This window comes from Rhodamnia argentea, chromosome 8 (assembly GCF_020921035.1).
Source record: "Rhodamnia argentea isolate NSW1041297 chromosome 8, ASM2092103v1, whole genome shotgun sequence".
Classification (NCBI taxonomy): Eukaryota; Viridiplantae; Streptophyta; class Magnoliopsida; order Myrtales; family Myrtaceae; genus Rhodamnia; species Rhodamnia argentea.
In genome coordinates this window covers 22,346,994-22,364,381 of record NC_063157.1, presented here as the reverse complement: position 1 = coordinate 22,364,381, position 17,388 = coordinate 22,346,994, and the positions used below count along the sequence as shown (strand labels likewise).

Sequence of the window (17,388 nt, the reverse complement as noted above, 5' to 3'; positions counted from 1 at the left end):
TTCGAACTCGGTTCCAATAATGCACTTCTCGGACCGCCGGCTAAATTACGACCAAAGCTGAGTAGGAAAGAAAGCTCTTAATATAATAGCTCTCCTAAGTGCGAAAAGATGCAATCAAATCAAGATAAGTCTCATCTCGCGAGAAAGCTTCTAGGTGCTTAGGGAGTAGGACTTTCCTAACCATTGGGGTAGGGGGGTAGGGGGGAGGGGGAATATGAAAATTTTGCGTCGCTTATCATGTGACCGTTTCTTCCAAAAACCCCTAAAAATTGCTCTAGTTTCTCGTCTATTCTACAATGGAGAAAAAACAGGTGATCCCATGATTGACGTTCGAGGAAATAGATAGGATGGATTGATCAGTTGTCTCACAGAGATATTAGTCGACCTGTGCAATAATTAAGCCCACGCCACATGAAGAAGGTCCCATTGTTAAGGCGACAAGAATGAATTGACGGAAGTGTATTGGAAGTTGCTGTCCAAAGAACCATGTGTCCAGCTTCAACCTTGGCAAGCTGTTGAAGACGAAGCAGAATGAAGTGAAATAACTCGTGGATAAGGGTCACAGCTTCGATGTCGTCACAGGCGAGTATGCTCATCCTCCAGTGGAGGAGATAACCCAATGAAGAATTACGTGGGGCCGAAGTACTGTTCAAGGTGGTTTAGAGTTGGGTGGAAGATGAGAGCGGAAGCACGAGAATGATTGGGATACAATCCATGGGTGGAGTCGGAAGTCCACCCTGCCGATGAAGATCCATAACCAGTTCCTGCAGTCCAACCACATCTATGATCCCATTGTTTGGACTTTCATGTCCGAGGAAGGTGCCACGGCGGAGAAAATCCAGAAAGCTGTATGGAAAAAGTTTTAGATTGCCAGCGGTGCATGGGGAACAACGGATTCGAACCGGAGAGCTGCTCAAACTGAGAAAGTTCGTGCTCTTTTTAGATGATATATGATTAGATTTGATCTTGTAAGCATATAGGGATTCCTCTGCTGTAGGAGAACGAATCAAAGCTCATCCACGCGACCGGATCTGACTAAGTGTGCTTTTAGATGAAAGCGAACAAGAAACAGAAGGTGCGCCTTTGCCCCTAGAAAAGGCACTCGAACTGTTTAAGCAGCATGTAGGTGGAGAAACTATAGAAGCTGCAGATGATATCCCAGAGCATGTTGAAATGATTAAGAAGCGCAAAGGCTTCTCACTTGCTCTCAAAACTGTTGGCCAAGCTGCGAAGACGAGTCCCGAGGAATGGAAGCACGCAATATACTTAAGGATATCCTCCTTCCCATCAACAGCTGAAAAAGCCAACAGAGATAAAAAAAAATATATATATATATATATATATTTTTTGGTCGTAAACAGAGATCAATTACAAGTGCAACTTAGACCCAGTGTTGCTCGGAAAAAATAGCCTGTCCTTCTATTTTTCCCTTTTCCAGCCAACAAAGTTCCCAAAAGTGTAGGCAGATCTGTTGCGTCTTATAAAATGTCTAATGGCATATTTAACTTTCCACCAGATTTCTCTTTATACTCACCAATAATCCCCACAAGAACATGAACCCCCACTAAAGTGGTGAAAACGGTGATTATCTCTTAAGATTATCAATCTGTCTACAATTTTCGAAATGCATTTTATTGCATTGTGGCAGTCCCCACAAACCCTCAAGTTCTTGATCACTCGGATTGGTCTACCAGCAGGAACCGACAAGATGCCAAATGCTACAGCCAACCTCTCGCTATGATACTTTAGCATCTGCTCCTTCTCCTCTTCTTCCACATCGTGCAAAACCAACTTGGTTGATGAAACATACCCTGCAAGCTTTATTTTCAAATCTAACTCTTCTAGAAAGGCATATATTCTATCCTTTTCCGGGTGGAAAGCGTCACCAACAGAAAATGTATGGATCTTGTTCTGAACTTCAATCCAACTATAACCAGGTACTTTCTTTACGCCTTTGTTTCTCATCGTCAATCTCATTCTACCCACATCAGCCCATCTACCAGATGCTGCATATAAGTTTGAGAGGAGCACGTACATGCCAGAATTCTCAGGTTGCATCTCAAAAATCATCTCTGCGGCTTTCTCACCTAGTTCAGTGTTGCCATGAATCCTGCTTGCACCTAGTAGAGCACCCCATGTTGCAGCATCAGGCTCAAAAGGCATGTTTTTCATCAACTTAACCGCCTCAACCAGCTGTCCAGATCGACCAAGAAGATCAATCATGCAAGTGTAATGCTTGTCATTTGCTGTTATACCGTAATCCTCATACATCGTATGGAAGTATTTCATCCCTCTCTCGACTAAACCATTATGTGCACAAGCAGACAACACACCAACCTGAAAGAAACCACTAGGATATTAGGTAGAGAAGTTATGGGCTTCAAATGTAACATAAAACTAGAAAACCATCAAATTTAAAGTTACAACGCTTACAATCTGAAGACGTAAAAGTCTCTAGGTAAAAGCTCATTTGAAGGTGCCAATTGACCATCAGAAAATCTTCAGTGAATTTACTCAAGAAAGAACGTGTGAGTTCATAGTCAAATTCATAGTCAAACCCACCTTCATCATGGATTTGAAGGTGAATATAAGGGAAGATTACGCAGTGAATGCAGAACCATAGTAGCAAAATAGAAGAAACTTCACTTTTAACTTCACCATTGCGACTGAAGGCACGTTTTCAACAAGTCTCACTCTGAATATAGATTCGTCATCGTGAAGGTGAAACTAACTATGGAGAACATTGATTTTGAATCCTTTTTGCTTGCTCTCTCTTTTGCCTCCAAACTTCGTCTTTGATATAAAACTTACCTAGCAAATTCATTTGGGATTTTGACCCAAAAAAAAAAAATCATTTGGGATCATGAAAGCATAAGGGCACTGATATATTATAATTATCTCATCGGGACTAACTTCCAATAAGCACTAGCACTGGAGAGGCTAACTACAGAACTCGCAACTTTTTTTTTCCTCCTCTCTGCATTGGCAAATAGCTTTCCATAACTCGCAACACATGATCATTTTCATACAAGAAAGCAACTCAACTAAGCTGAAAGAAAAGGTCAAGTAGACATTTACCATTGTTACATCGTCCGGTTTGATGCCTGCTGCCTGCATTGACTCAAAAATCACCAAAGCTTCTTTTCCAAATCCATGTCTTGCGTAACCAGCAATCATAGTATTCCAGGAGACAATATCCTTGTCTGTTATATCTTTAAATGCATCATAAGCCTCTTCTATGCTTCCGCACTTGCAATACATTGACAAAAGTGCATTCCCCACAAACCACCGAGACACATATCCTGCCTTAACTATTCGGCTATGAATTTGCTTTCCCAACTCCAAGGCAGCAATATCAGCACATGCACTCAACGAACATGTAAAAGCCGACCTATTTAATGTTTCTCCGGCTCTGTTCATATCTACAAACTGATGTAAAGCCTCCTCACTATGACCAGTTTGAGCATAGCCAGCAATAATGGCTGCCCAGGAGATGCAGTCACGCTGAGGCATCTCATCAAACAAACTTCTAGCTTGGGAAATATTGCCGTTCTGAGCATAGCATGTGATCATTGTATTCCATGAGCCAATATTTCGACAAGGCATTGCCTTGAATAACTCCTTTGCCATGTCTATTTTGTTATATTGAACATAACCAGCAATCATTGCATTCCAAGAAACTGTATTCTTTTCTGGCATCTCATTGAAAATCCTTCTTGCTTCATCCAACAATCCATTCTGCACATAACCAGAGAGCATTGCTGTCCATGCAAAAACATCCTTAGTCGGTGATTCCTCAAACAGTCTCCTTGCTTCAGACAACTCACCATTCTGCGCATAACCTGTAATCATCGTATTCCACGAAACTTCATCTCTAACTGGCATCCTATCGAAAAGATCCCTTGCATCAACAAACCGCTTCTTCTTCACATACCCAGCCATCAAACAATTCCAAGGTACCACCTCCCAATCTATCTTCGATTCAAACAACCTCCGCGCCTCCTCTAGCCTTCCGTTCTGTACGTATGCCGCAAGCAACCCATTCCACGACACCACATCCTTAGTTGGCATCTCATTAAATATCTCCCGTGCCTCATCAACATACCCATACTGGGCATAACCCGACAACATCGCATTCCAAGAGACTACATCCCTCACGGGCATTCGCTCAAACAGCGCCCGAGCAGCAAAAAGGTCCCTATTCTTCACATACCCAGAGATCATCAGATTCCACGAAACCAAATCTCTCCCCGTCTCGGGCATTCCATCGAACACTTGCCTGGCAAGATTGAACTTGTCATTCTGCAAGTAACCAGAGATCATGGCATTGTAAGAGACGGTGCTCCGACAGGGCATCGAGTTGAAGACCCTCAGAGCGGCCTCGCATTGCCCATTGCGCATATGGGAAGTTATGGCCATGTTCCATCTGATTACGGCAGGGACTTCCGAGACGACCCACGGGCTTCGCTTTGGTCTGCTCTTTTCCGGCGATGAATATGACGACGACGGTGGTGTTTGCTTCAAACAAGATGGCTTTAAGCTCGTCTTCGCACTTGCCTGACGTGAGCGAAGGGAGCATTCGATGTGACACTGTCTGCGCCAGCAATTCCCGCGCATCCCTTGAGCTCTCAGTACTTGGATGAGAGTGAGGACGAAGATGGAACCGGAGGGTACTCATGTGCACGAACAATCACGGGTCGATTCGGATGACAGCGCCTGGTATTCCGCAGACTAAATTGCGGCGACAAGTGGCGATGACCGATATGATGTGTCGGGTTCCATGAAAAATCGTTGTCGACGTCATGTTGTTCCTTTCAACTCTGTTGTCGGATCGCCACAACTATAACGAAGTATCTGAATTCTGCATAAGTTCTGGAGTGACTTCAACTTCCTCGCTTTGCGCAACGTTGTAACGAGACACCGGAATATCACATTGTACATCTAATTTAACCTTAACAATTAAGTGGAAAAATCTAATCCGCCACATGTTAACATTTACAAATTGTGGAAGATAAGATGCTTGATGTTCAATAAGAATCAAATTCCAAACAACTACTTGAAAAGGAAAAACAAAATAAATAGCTCAAAATTAAAGATATCTGAACATGTTCAAAGCCTAAAAATATTTTTTTTTGGGGGGTAAAACTCGATCAAAGCAAAATTCCCCTTTCGAACGTTGCAGCTGAATAGTGAAATCCCGCTAAAGAGAGTTAATTGAGCTAATTACATGTTAATAATTCGATTGGTAGTACAAGTACTTCCACCTAATTAATGTCGCAACCCTCTCCCATGATAGGGTAGTTGTAATTACCAAAAGCTTTTTTTTTGTTCCGAAAATAGAAACTTTATGCAGTTACCAAACGCGTTTTTGTTCTATTTTTTTTCCGGAATTTTTTTTTTTTTGCAATTACTAAACGCGTTTCTGTTCCCAAAAATCATTGCTAGAAACAGAAACAGAAAAAAATGTTTCTGTTCTAAAAGTTATTATGGGAACAGAAACGTTACCATAACACGCAGCCTAAAAGAGCACGGTGAGAAAGTAGAGACGGCATAGCAGCAGTGGATTGGCATCTCAGCGCAAGTCAAACAATCTGAACAAACATAAGATAAGCCCACCCATACAAATGTTGTATTGCCAGATTGAGATTATTCAAATAGCAACATTCGTCCTCCGACCAATCAAGTCGAACTCCTTCCAAATACCACTGAATGGCACTCCTGATACATGGGTCACACTCAGAACCATTTCCGATACTCTTTAGAGTCGGAAGACAAATCATTTTCCTTATTCAGATAGATGGTCGACCTCGTCAGTCGCGGGATTTGTAAAGACTAAGGATTATACCAAATGTTTCTCCCCAAGTAGCACCGAAACATAAAGCTTTCTTAACCAGATGAACCATTAACAGCAGACGTGCATACCCTCCTCCACCTGTCATAGATCAGTGTTGACAATATTAGATCCTAATGCAGGTTCGTCGACAGAGGTAAGCAGTTGCATCATTTACATTCGCAGAGACAATGAAGTGTGCAGTGATACCACAAAAATCCGCATTAATTTGCATCCAGTTCTAACTTTTCGTCACTTCCCCCAAAATAAGAAGCGAAATATTTTAAAACAGATCCCAACGTCGTCTTCCACACCATTCCGACCGAGAGATTCATAAACCAGAAGTCTTATCTGGAAGCAAAACTGATTTCAGCTAGCTTTAGGTCTACATTGCAGAAATCGTTACCTAAGAGAGACCTGAATCACTTCCATTCACTCCTTGATCGACTAGAGCTCATTGTGAAAGAAAAAAAGGCAAGAGAATACTGCACTCTGGAAATCAATACGCCCGTATTATCTTATGTCTTCATAAAAAAATGGGTAAAAGATTGAACGTTACCTTACCAAGAACCTCACCTTCTGAAGAGCCATGTGCACTGTTCTGGGTGGTTGGGGGGCCAACTCTCAGTTATGCTGATGAATGGTCGTGAATAGAGGCCACAGCCAGATTAAGACAGCAATAAACAGTCGCTGTAACCGCCCTGCTTGCTTACAAACATACAAGTATGATTACGGGAAGCTCACGCTGTATCCTCAGCAGAAGAGTCTAAGCTAATGAGACCGCAGAGACTGTTCTCCTCAATCTGTCTTTTTATTGTCCAAGTCATGAACCATAGGAGATTCAGCAAGTAAGAAATCTTGAAGTCTCTTGTGTGATAGGATACACGTACCTTATCAAAAAGGTTGGCCATGACATACAACAGTCAAGGATTCAAAATTACTCCAAAATTTCTGAATGGAGGGAATAAATCTTGTTCATATCGACTGCTACCTCATGGCTCATCTTCCCCTCCTTTCAAGACATCCTCCCTTTCTTAATGTCCTCTTATTTATTCATCTTTCAGGAAATCAAGAAATATGCTCTCATAGGCCATGTAGCCTCTATAAGAACAGGATCCTTTTGAGAGGACCAAGCATAGGGACATCATGCGCGTGTCAGCTCCTCATTCAACATGGCAGGAGTCGAGGGGATGATCTGTCGTTCTTTTCTAGTTTTAAGTGTTTTAACAGCTCTGGTTCAAGTGATAACAAAGTAAGAACCAAAACTAGATATGCAATATATGGCCCACAACAGAAGCCAACCCTATATGCTCCCCATCAAGTATTCTAGGTATCCCGAAGAGCTTGAATCCTAGTAGTGTCAACCAACTCGCTTTAACTTGTTTACTTTGAGAAACAGCCTCGTTCATTCAACATTGACTGTAATACCCATTTTAATCTGAAGACATAAAGGATGAAGCTATAAACTCAAATGAAGAAGGCATCATTTATGGTGGGACAGCATTTGGTTTGATAACCACTGCCTTCATTGACTCAAAAATAATCAAAGCCTCCTTTAAAAGTCCGTGCCTTGCATAACCAGCAAGCATGGTATTCAACGAGACAGAATCCTTGTCTGCTATACCATGAAATACATCGTAAGCATCTTCAATATTTCCACACTTACAGTACATTGCCAGAAGTGCATTCGCCACAAAACATCCAGATTCATATCCTGCTTTTATCAGGTATCCATGCAATTGCTGTCCCAATTTCAAGGCTCCAATTTCAGCACATGAGCTAAAAGAACAAGTCAAAGCCGATCTGTTTGGCCATTCTCCGTATCTGTTCATGTCTAGAAGCAGCTGCAAAGCCTCTTCAAAATGCCCAGTTTGAGCATACCCCGAAATAATGGCAGCCCAAGAGATGCAATCACGCAGAGGCATCTGATCAAACATGCATCTAGCTTTGGAGATGTCACCAGCCTGAGCAAAGCCGGCGATCATTGTATTCCAAGAAGTGATGTCTCGACAAGGCATCACCTCAAATAACTGTCTCGCTTTGTCTATTTCCTTTGATTGCACATAACCCCCAATCATTGCATTCCAAGAGACACTATTCTTTTCTGGCATCACATCAAAAATACGTGTTGCTTCATCCATCATCCCCTTTTGCACATATCCAGACATCAAAGCTGTCCATGCAAATACATCACGAGCTGGTGAGGCCTCAAACAATCTTCTTGCTTCTGACAAGTCATCATTCTGTGCATAACCTGCGATCATAGTGTTCCAGGAAACGTCATCTTTGAAAGGCATCCGATCAAAAAGCTGTCTTGCATCAACCAACATCCTCCTCTTGACATACCCAGCCATCAGATAATTCGAAGGAATTACCTCCCAATCCGTCTTAAACTCAAAAAGCTTACGTGCTTCATCCATCCTACCGTTCTCTACAAATGCAGTAAGCAACGAGTTCCAAGATATATTATTCTTGCAAGGCATCTCGTCAAAGACCTCTCTCGCCTCATCCACTAGTCCATTTCGCGCGTAACCCGACAACAGTGCATTCCAAGAAGCAACATCCCTCGCAGGCATTTGACGAAACAACGCAATAGCAGCAGAAACATCTCCATTCCTCATGTACCCACTAATCATAGAATTCCAAGAAACCAGATCCCTCTCCGGCATTTTTTCGAACATCTCTATAGCGCGACCGAACTCGCCATTCTGCCAGTACCCTGCTATCATCGCATTGTACGAGATGACACTCCGATGGGGCATCGAGTTAAAGATGAGAAGAGCCGACTCGCACTGGCCGTCACGCATGTGGGCAGTGATAGTCATGTTCCATTTTCTCACATCCGCGTCTTCTGCTACAGTTGTTGGACGTCGCTTCCACTCGTTCTTTCGGGGCGGCGAAGTTCCCTTCGAGGAACACGACTCGGGCTCTCTGCTTCTGCTCGCTCGAACTTGTCGATGAGAGCAGAAATGTCTGTACCAGCAACGCCCACGCATGACTCGACCAATCAAAGTTCTGAAGAGAATCGAACTGGTGGGACATGGGTTCCCAATCCAAACAGCATACGAGCAGATTTGAGAGTATATCGGCGAGCTGGAGAGCAGCTAGAGAAAACTGATGTCTCAAGACATCACATCACAAGTCGATCTGTCCTCCTCGTTCTGAGCAAACCAGCGCCGCCTCATTGCAATTTGGAACTGCGCTCCGATCGATTGCCATTACAGTCAAAGCGGTAGCAGCAGGATCGAACTGACATTCATCAGTTGTTTTGAGTAACCTGCGACTTCTCGATGTACACAAGCAGCTTCCCAGTCCTCGAGAGCGCGCAACAATCATCGGACATCCTTGCCTGGCGAACGAGTGATTTACTTACTAATCACCCTTGGTTTCTCCCTAAATAAATTATTCAAAAATTGATTTCTTAGAAAATAATTGACTACATTATTTACATTTTTTTTGTCGAAATATTATTTACATAAATGAAAGAAAGATGATCGCAAAAATCTCTTGATTATTTGCATGAATAAACGAAAAATGATCCCAAAAAATTTTAAATATAAATTTTTATCGAAAATGAAAATATTTTTAGATGATCGATTATTATCAATCTAATATAAAGATTAATATTATTATTTTTTTACGAAATGAATGGAATTTAAAATTATTTTTTATAGTAGATAAATCTAATAAGAAAAATATTCTGCTTTTGCGAAATATTGATCGCATGTGAATTAGTCTCCTAATTTGGAACCCATAAAGCAAAAAAAAAAAAAAAAAAGGTTGCCACCCTTCATGCTCAACATAAACAGGATTTCACAAAAAAAGGGAAAAAAAGAGAAGAGGAGGAGAGTAGCACGTGGCAATCACGTGATCGTTCTCGTGTGCGATTTGATCACCTTCTGGAATACATTTTCCCCGGTCCCGAAGTTAATTCAGACGGTCGAGTTTCTCGTCGTACGGTACGTCGTCTCTGCCTCAAATTCTCATCAGCGAGCGAGCATCAGGGAAATGACAGCTCCTTCGGCCTCGAAGCTGGCCGCGGCTGCGGAGAGGGTCGGCTCCGCCGCGCGCCGCCAGGTCCTCACCCTGACGGACGCCGCCGCCTCCAGGGTCCGCCACCTCCTGCAGCAGCGCCAGCGCCCTTTCCTCCGGCTCGGCGTCAAGGCTCGCGGCTGCAACGGCTTGTCCTATACCCTCAATTACGCAGGTAACCTTTCAACAATTTCCTACTTCCCGAAGTTGTGTGTTCTTCTTTTTTTTTTGGATTGTTTCTACCGATTTTGATCTGCTTATGTTGAAATCTGGATAAGGTTGGGTTTCGACGAAGGACGAGTTTTGTGGCTGCTTGTACTGCAATTCTTTTGCTCTAATTTTTTTTTCGTGGATTGAGTAATGCATTTCGGGGATGACTTTAAGAGGTTTCAATTTTCGTGGATGCTGTGTTCTATCAAATTGTATGAAAGAAGATGCCCAGCCAATTCTGGGGTTGTTGATTCCTATGATCTTGTTTACCTGTAGCATAAAGAGACGGGCAGAACAAATTTTAGGAATGGGTTAGAACGGTTCAATGAATCAGAAAGAATGCTTGTGCAGGGTCTGCGGTTGAATAATCGTAGATGCTGTCATTAGATGCCCCTGTTTCGAGATCGAGTTAATTTTTTGAAATCACCATAAGATACCATATTTACCTGTTGGGAGTATCGTGCGAATTGAGGCACGACTGTATGTTGAGTGGGTCAGTCAGGTAGCGTGAAATTGGATATGTTAAATGGCATGAAGTTTCAATTTGCTAAATTACATGGTAAAACTGATGATGTTTGCATACTGATCCAACAACTAGCATCCTCCAAAGCATGCTTCTAATGTGTATCTGCATCACGTAGTTGGTTTTAATAGAAGTCAGTTGATGACACTGATGAGGTATCTACCCATCAATCAGAGTAGCAGTAATTTCATAGTTTTCAAGTGAAGTCTATGAAAATTTGAAATGACGTATCCTGCAATTAATTATGACTATTATTGTTGGTTGTTTACATTGTTCTGTAATACCTTGTCACATGATGACAAAGTTCTCATGGGAAAATCATCATTAGAGTGCTAAATTTCCTCGGATTACTAGCTCATAAAAAAGAGATAAACAAAGTGCATTAGGATTTCGTGAGACGATGAACTGAATCCAACTTCCGCATTTGCATCTTATTTCTTTCTATTTTTTGGTAATAGGCGTGCTGCTAAGATATTTTACTTGGTAGATTGCTAGTTCATAGAGAAATCACTTGACCTCATTTGAAGTGGTCGAAACTTACTTGATTGTTCTATAAAATGTCAAATTGCTGATATGAATGTCCGTCTGTTCTACCATTCGATTTGACACCTGCGGGTGGGCTTCGTGACTGCTCTTTTGTGATATTTTTGCCTGGTTTTCGTTCTTGCTTGGACTTGAGTACATCACTTTGTGGGGGTTTTTGTGGTAAAATTGATTCCTCTGGGAGCAACTGCATTCCTACTCACTTTTCCAAATTTCTTATACTGCTGTTCCAGAAGTAAATCCTTGAGATTTTAGGTGTGAGATGAAGGGTTTTGGCTATGTAAAAAAATATGAGGAAAGGAAACAAAAATGGTCTGTCCAGTTTGAAGAAAATACTAAAGGTCAATTCTTTGGTTAGTAATTTAAACAGTTAATGTTGTTTTCGGTTTGCTGGGTCTTAAGTTGGGGTTGGCTTTGATTTGTGATGATTTTTGGTAAATTCAGTGACCAGTCTTAATTTCTGGGTCAAAAGCTGGAAAGGCTTAATTAATGTTGCTCAGTGTGGAAAACGAAACCTTTACGCTGTAGGGAATCGCAGGATATTCTCAAGAATCAGAATGTCTCGGTGTAACTTTTGCTTCGTGTTGATTGTGTGGTTATGATACAAGAGTCCAAATCTACAATTTTTTCCAGATTGAAGGCATCTGCATCTATGTATTTTTGTTATGCTCCTGTTTTGTGATAGCATGTAAAAGCAGGGGCTAGATTCTTTAACTAATTTATCTTTTTTGAGTCACGTCTATTAGGCAAGTCATTTCTGGCCATTAGCACATGCCTATGTTCACATCTGAGAGGTTTGAAAACTTACTGCCTCATACGAAGAGAGGGCTGTCAGAGAATTGTCCTCTGAAGTTCTTAATCATCTTAATTAAGGAAGTGTAATGAGACGGAACAAACATTAATAGGAAAAATAAGTGCAGATTGCTATCCATGTACCAGGACCCCACAACAAGGAATATGTAGATAAACCATACCTTGTGAGTTTCAAGCTAGGGATTGATGCTCTTGTTGTCTTCCCTTTTGTGATGTATTGATTACTCATCTGCTGGAGGAAATTTATTTACTAATTTTCAGATACAAAAGGCAAGTTCGACGAGTTGGTTGAAGACAAGGGCATAAAGATTTTGGTTGAACCGAAGGCTCTGATGCATGTTGTTGGAACCAAGATGGACTTTGTAGATGACAAGCTCAGGTAACTGCTGTGCATCTCATCTATTCCCCTATCATGTGCAAGTATTATTTTTTCTCCATAGTCCATATATGAGTTGAGCATCCAAAATTTATTCAACTCACTGTTATTCACCACTTATATTCCAGTCTAGATTCAATGTTATCCGGCGAAAAGGAATTGCTTTAGCAGCAACTATGTCTGTTGAAGTTGTTTCTAGGTTCTATTCCTAACATTAATTTAAATGTTAGACGGAAAAGAAACATTGAAAAAGTATTAGTCGATGTGTGTCCAGATACTTGTGCAAAAGTCTAACTGTATGTGTAGTCGATTAAGTTATAGAGGGCTTGCAAGATGCCCTTAATTGCAGGGCTTTAGTCCCTGGTTTTTTTTTCTTGGGCAAACTTTAGTCCCTAGGTTGACTGATGATATGATTGTTTAGTTTTTGAGAGAAAATTTTGGTCATTTCAGTCTGTAATGATCATTTGTGATTTTATACTCCTGTATTTCGCCTCCCAGTGTTGACTAGCTTCTCTGCAGGTCTGAATTTATCTTCATCAATCCAAATTCTAAAGGGCAATGCGGTTGTGGAGAGTCCTTCATGACAACAAGTAGTTCGGAGGCAGCTAAACGAGGAGGCAGTTGAGGATGTCGCAGATGAGCGTCATGACCAAAGCATATACTAGTACATGGAGAAAACCTATTGTCCCTATCAACAGAAAATGTTCAGCTAACTACTGTTTGTTAGATCCTGACTGAAATAAATAGCATCGCTTCCTCTTTTCTCCCTTTTTTTCTTGGGGAGGGTTGCTAAATCTTTTGTTTGTTTGAAGATCTTTTGTCTTGGGGCAACTTCTGTGTATATTTGGCTTCATGAAGAGATGTGTATTTCCCACAGCGTAAATAACAGGCAGAGTTGTTGCTATGTGGTCAGTTCCATATATTCTCATTTGTGTTTTTGTTTTCTTAATGTAATTAGCATGAGCTTGTAATTTTGTCCTTCCTACGTCTGGTTTTCCCTCAATACTTGGCTTGTAGGGTATCCTGAACATGGGTCCATTTTCACGGATCAGTGAGATGTGTTCTAATTCAAGCAGGTTGTTTTCGCATTATAAGCTATGGGATTCAGAACATCGTAGATTCACACAAGCACTCAGTTCGTCCGAATCAGGAGTACGCAGATTTGTTGTCATAGCAGGCTTTGACGATTGGCGTTGCTTGTGAAGTCTTAATTCCGCTTTCCCGTCTGGCACAAAATGGAGAGCGGAATTGCTTCCATGCGTAATAACGGCAATGCAATTCGTAATTGGTAGGTAGATGCCAATAACTTGAAGAAACTAGAGTTTAAAGTCTAAATCACAAGTGCAACTGAAGAGATGGCCAGATAGTTTTGCCCCTTATCATGTGAACCAGCCACAAGTGATTGGCAGATGTATCTTTTGTTTGGACGATTGGACAAATCCTTGACTTACTACCATGTTTAGGTAGTGATGGGAAGATGGAAATTTCTATCATAAGGAAATGCTACTTGGACAGTATTTCTCTGCCAGGTTTTGCCCATCGTGGAAAATTTCTCACCATTGCCTCCCGTAGGATCGAGGCCGTGTCTCAATCCCAGGGAGGTGGACCAGCTATGGCTAATCTGGTTAGAAACAAAATGTCCGAAATGCTCCTGAAAATTCTTACTCCTATTGGACCATCTGTATCTATATGCACCGATTGCTAGCACATTCGGAAATTTTCCACTACCTCTAAAATTTAGCAAACGGATTTCAGAATCCGCAGTTACAACTCACTTACAGCATTAAGTTTCTCCTTGCTATTGAGCAGATGTACGCTTCACAAGCAGGTTTCTCCTTTTTGGAACTTCCAGTGGTTCGAACAGAGGTCTCGTTCCTGCCCCCAACACCGTGTCACTAGGCTGCCATGCCAGTGGCACTTACAAGACCCGTCTGCTTCCCGTGTTTATCAAGTCAGAATTGGCTAAATAAAAAGCTCTGTTATCGCACACATGAAAAACAGTAAACACCATACAGCTCGTGAAAACACAGAGCCGGTTGATAATGTCATCGCAAAGCCGCTCCAACGGTGGGAGAGTATATTTCCAACGCAATTGGAGAGACGCTAACTGTCACAGATGAGACTCTATGATAGCACGAATTTAACTGGAAAAAGCTCCCAAACAAGATTTTGTCCTGTGTATTCGGACGTGTCCGATCAAGAATGATTAGATTCACCTGAGGAGAGCAGATCTTGTGTCTCAATTTCTGTTGTTCTTGGGAGTAGACAACCGGTGCTTTGACCATTCTTCCAATGCCTTCCTGTGGAGCCCATTCATCTGAATATAAGGACGTCTCTCCTTGATTATCCTCTCGGCAACTTTCCAGTCTTCTGCAACCCCAAGAGCCACTAGCAGAGCACATGATACCGCCACACTCCTTCCGTGACCTGGAGATCAGTTTAAAGAGAAACTTTTCACGGATAGATGCAAATAGTTTTAGCTTAATAAGTGCCGATAGAGGAAAAAACATGAACATAAACTTCACACGATAGAATGTACATCTAGATAAAATCATCTCCCTCGGTAATGTCAAGAACCAAAATTCTGAGTTCAAGGAAGAAATCTCTCCCATGAAAGACAATCTCAACAACTCCTTAATAGCAAAATCTATGATGTTCCTCTAGTGACAATAGTACGGGATGCTTAACACCATAAGGTCACTAATTCAACCACATTATCAACGATCATGTAACATTTTGAGAGATCACTAAATTTGTTGTCTCATATATTCAAGCACCAATAGAATATAACATCTCATCTCACTAGTAAGAAAACTTATCCCTGTATCTCTTCGCCCGATGACATTATGAATCTATGATGCAAGATAGGTATGAAACCAGTTTCCATAACAGAGTACATGCAGAACTGCAGAAGGCAAGCAATTCCACTAACAAGTTGTTAGATCTCAACATGGAGATATCATCTTTTGCTCAAGTAATTCTATGTGCATTTCTTAGACAATACTTCTATAACATGAAATATAACAATGTTCGAATCTGAACTAATAAGAGGAATAGGACTGAGAACAACTATCATCTGTTATGTTTTCTTTTCTTTCTTTTGATTATGCCACTATGTTTTTACACGATATCTAGACATTAGACATACGTATTGACCTTTTTCTGGTTTTGAACAAAACATCTATCAACTTATATCATAAAAAATGAACAGCTTGAGCTTAGAAGCACCACAGGTTAACACATGCGGCTTAGGAAAAAGGTGTCGTCCTCCAATAATATGAACTAATACATAGGACCCTAAGTGTGCTTGATATGATTGTAGAAATAGACAGCTCATGTATCAAGAGACTAAATGGAGGAGATAGCCACTCGATATCATGTAATTGCTTGAAGGTTCGATACATCTCACACTCGCTTCATAATCCTAATCACTTGAGGAGAGTAATTAACAAAGAGATTGATTGAGAATAGGAACGCATCAGCTGTGCTTCGCTATTACTCGTTGATCAAGCTTCATGCAGTTAAAACACTCCTATAACAGCATTGTGCCTAGTTTTGGAATTTATATCCTGGAATATAAAAAGATAGATGATTGATCCTACACTATCCACAACAATCTTTCTGGCAAAGTTGAAAACAAACCATGATCAACACCGACTGCTCAACAAGAATATCCTTTTCTTTTTCCCATACCATAGGCACAATGAATGAACACAGGCCTGTCCTGTGCCCTCTTCCTACAAGCCCACTTCACTGCGGACTCGATCTCCCCTGGCCCCGGCGACCGAGTATCCCAGGTCGGGACGCATAAATACGGGTGCCCGCGCAACTCCGGCCGCCGCGGGAGCTCGCAAGTGCAGTCAACGATCGCGGGGTCGCCGGGAGGCAACTTATCGAGAGAAGAAGGCCACCCGCCAACATACACGCCCTCGCAGATCTCACTGTACGGAGCCTCCCCACTCCTCAGCCTCCTGATTGCGGAGAAAGCCCTGACGAAGTACAAGTAAGGACTGAAGATGATGATCGACCAGATGGGGAAACACCCATCTGGGGTCTTGCCCAGAAGCAGGGGGAGGTTGATCGATGGGTGGGAAGCGAGCGAGACGAGCAAAGACACGAGAGACGCGTACAAGAAAGGTAGGGACGACAATGCGAAGCCGAAGCTCCTGAGGAACGCGAAGAACAGGAATAAAGCTGCGGCCTTCAATCCGATCAAGAATGATATGCCCACTCCCATGATAAGTCTTCTAAGAAGAATCGAACTACTAGTACTCACAAATTCAAGCACGGATTCTTCCTTTGGGCTGAAGGTGTATATAAGAGAATGAACTTGAAGAAATGAAGAGAGGAAAAATTTGGAAGAACACAGCAAATCGAGCGGAAGAGAGTTGGGAGTTCTTCGAAAGACGACGCAATCGACGGGATGCTCTGATGGTGTGATGCCTTTCTTGTAATCGGGAAGCACCGACCCCGACAAGAACACGTCAATATGTAATTTTTTTAAAAATTAAAAATTTTAACACACTGAGACACATTATATATTAAATAGATATTTTTATATATACGTAACAATTTATCATTTTTATAAACTCCAAACATCACGATATTATAGGTCACCAGAGCCAACACTAGCATTAAGGAACTTGGGACCAATTATCGAGTCCTTACCCACGGCATAAACCACTTGAGTTAACAACTACCCCAGTCGCCTTGCAAAGTGAGGACTTGCCATTCACAGAAGAGATCCTTTGGGTCAAGAAAGCATTTGGAGCCAATTTTGAGAGCTCTGCAGACCAAAATTGAGAGAAAACCTCTCAACAAGAGCAATTTGGAAAATAAAAACCCAGTAACGGAGTGATCTTTTTTTTTTCTGTCAGTAGTAATCGAGAGATCTCCGCCCACGAAAAGCAGGTAGTGGACATCCAATTAACTAGAAAGGTGAATAATCGCCAATAAAAGAAAAAAGGAACGTGCTCAATTCATTCATAAAAGAAGTATGCTTTTTTTGGCTTAAACAAGCACACAAATTCATATAAACGGCCTCCAATTTCGCATAAAATG

General features: G+C 41.6%; 3 protein-coding genes across 3 annotated transcripts; 1 reads left to right on the top strand and 2 right to left on the bottom strand.

Moving 5' to 3' along the window:
- Positions 1 to 1,474: 1,474 nt before the first annotated feature.
- Positions 1,475 to 9,207, bottom strand: LOC115755741 (pentatricopeptide repeat-containing protein At4g02750). The gene is made up of 5 exons (XM_048284338.1): positions 7,326 to 9,207; positions 5,846 to 5,932; positions 5,506 to 5,591; positions 3,079 to 4,674; positions 1,475 to 2,337 (listed from the first exon to the last, which is right to left on the bottom strand). Exons 1-5 carry the CDS (start codon positions 8,824 to 8,826, stop codon positions 1,531 to 1,533), a joined length of 4,077 nt encoding a protein of 1,358 aa, XP_048140295.1. The 5' UTR covers positions 8,827 to 9,207; the 3' UTR covers positions 1,475 to 1,530.
- A 524-nt stretch (positions 9,208 to 9,731) lies between these two features.
- Positions 9,732 to 13,296, top strand: LOC115755727 (iron-sulfur assembly protein IscA-like 1, mitochondrial). The gene is made up of 3 exons (XM_030695241.2): positions 9,732 to 10,037; positions 12,213 to 12,330; positions 12,847 to 13,296. The coding sequence occupies exons 1-3, from the start codon at positions 9,839 to 9,841 to the stop codon at positions 12,950 to 12,952; spliced, it is 423 nt and encodes a 140-aa protein (XP_030551101.1). The 5' UTR covers positions 9,732 to 9,838; the 3' UTR covers positions 12,953 to 13,296.
- A 1,067-nt stretch (positions 13,297 to 14,363) lies between these two features.
- LOC115755726 (uncharacterized protein YnbD-like) lies at positions 14,364 to 16,756 on the bottom strand. The gene is made up of 2 exons (XM_030695240.2): positions 16,021 to 16,756; positions 14,364 to 14,754 (listed from the first exon to the last, which is right to left on the bottom strand). The coding sequence occupies exons 1-2, from the start codon at positions 16,562 to 16,564 to the stop codon at positions 14,567 to 14,569; spliced, it is 732 nt and encodes a 243-aa protein (XP_030551100.1). The 5' UTR covers positions 16,565 to 16,756; the 3' UTR covers positions 14,364 to 14,566.
- Positions 16,757 to 17,388: the final 632 nt, after the last annotated feature.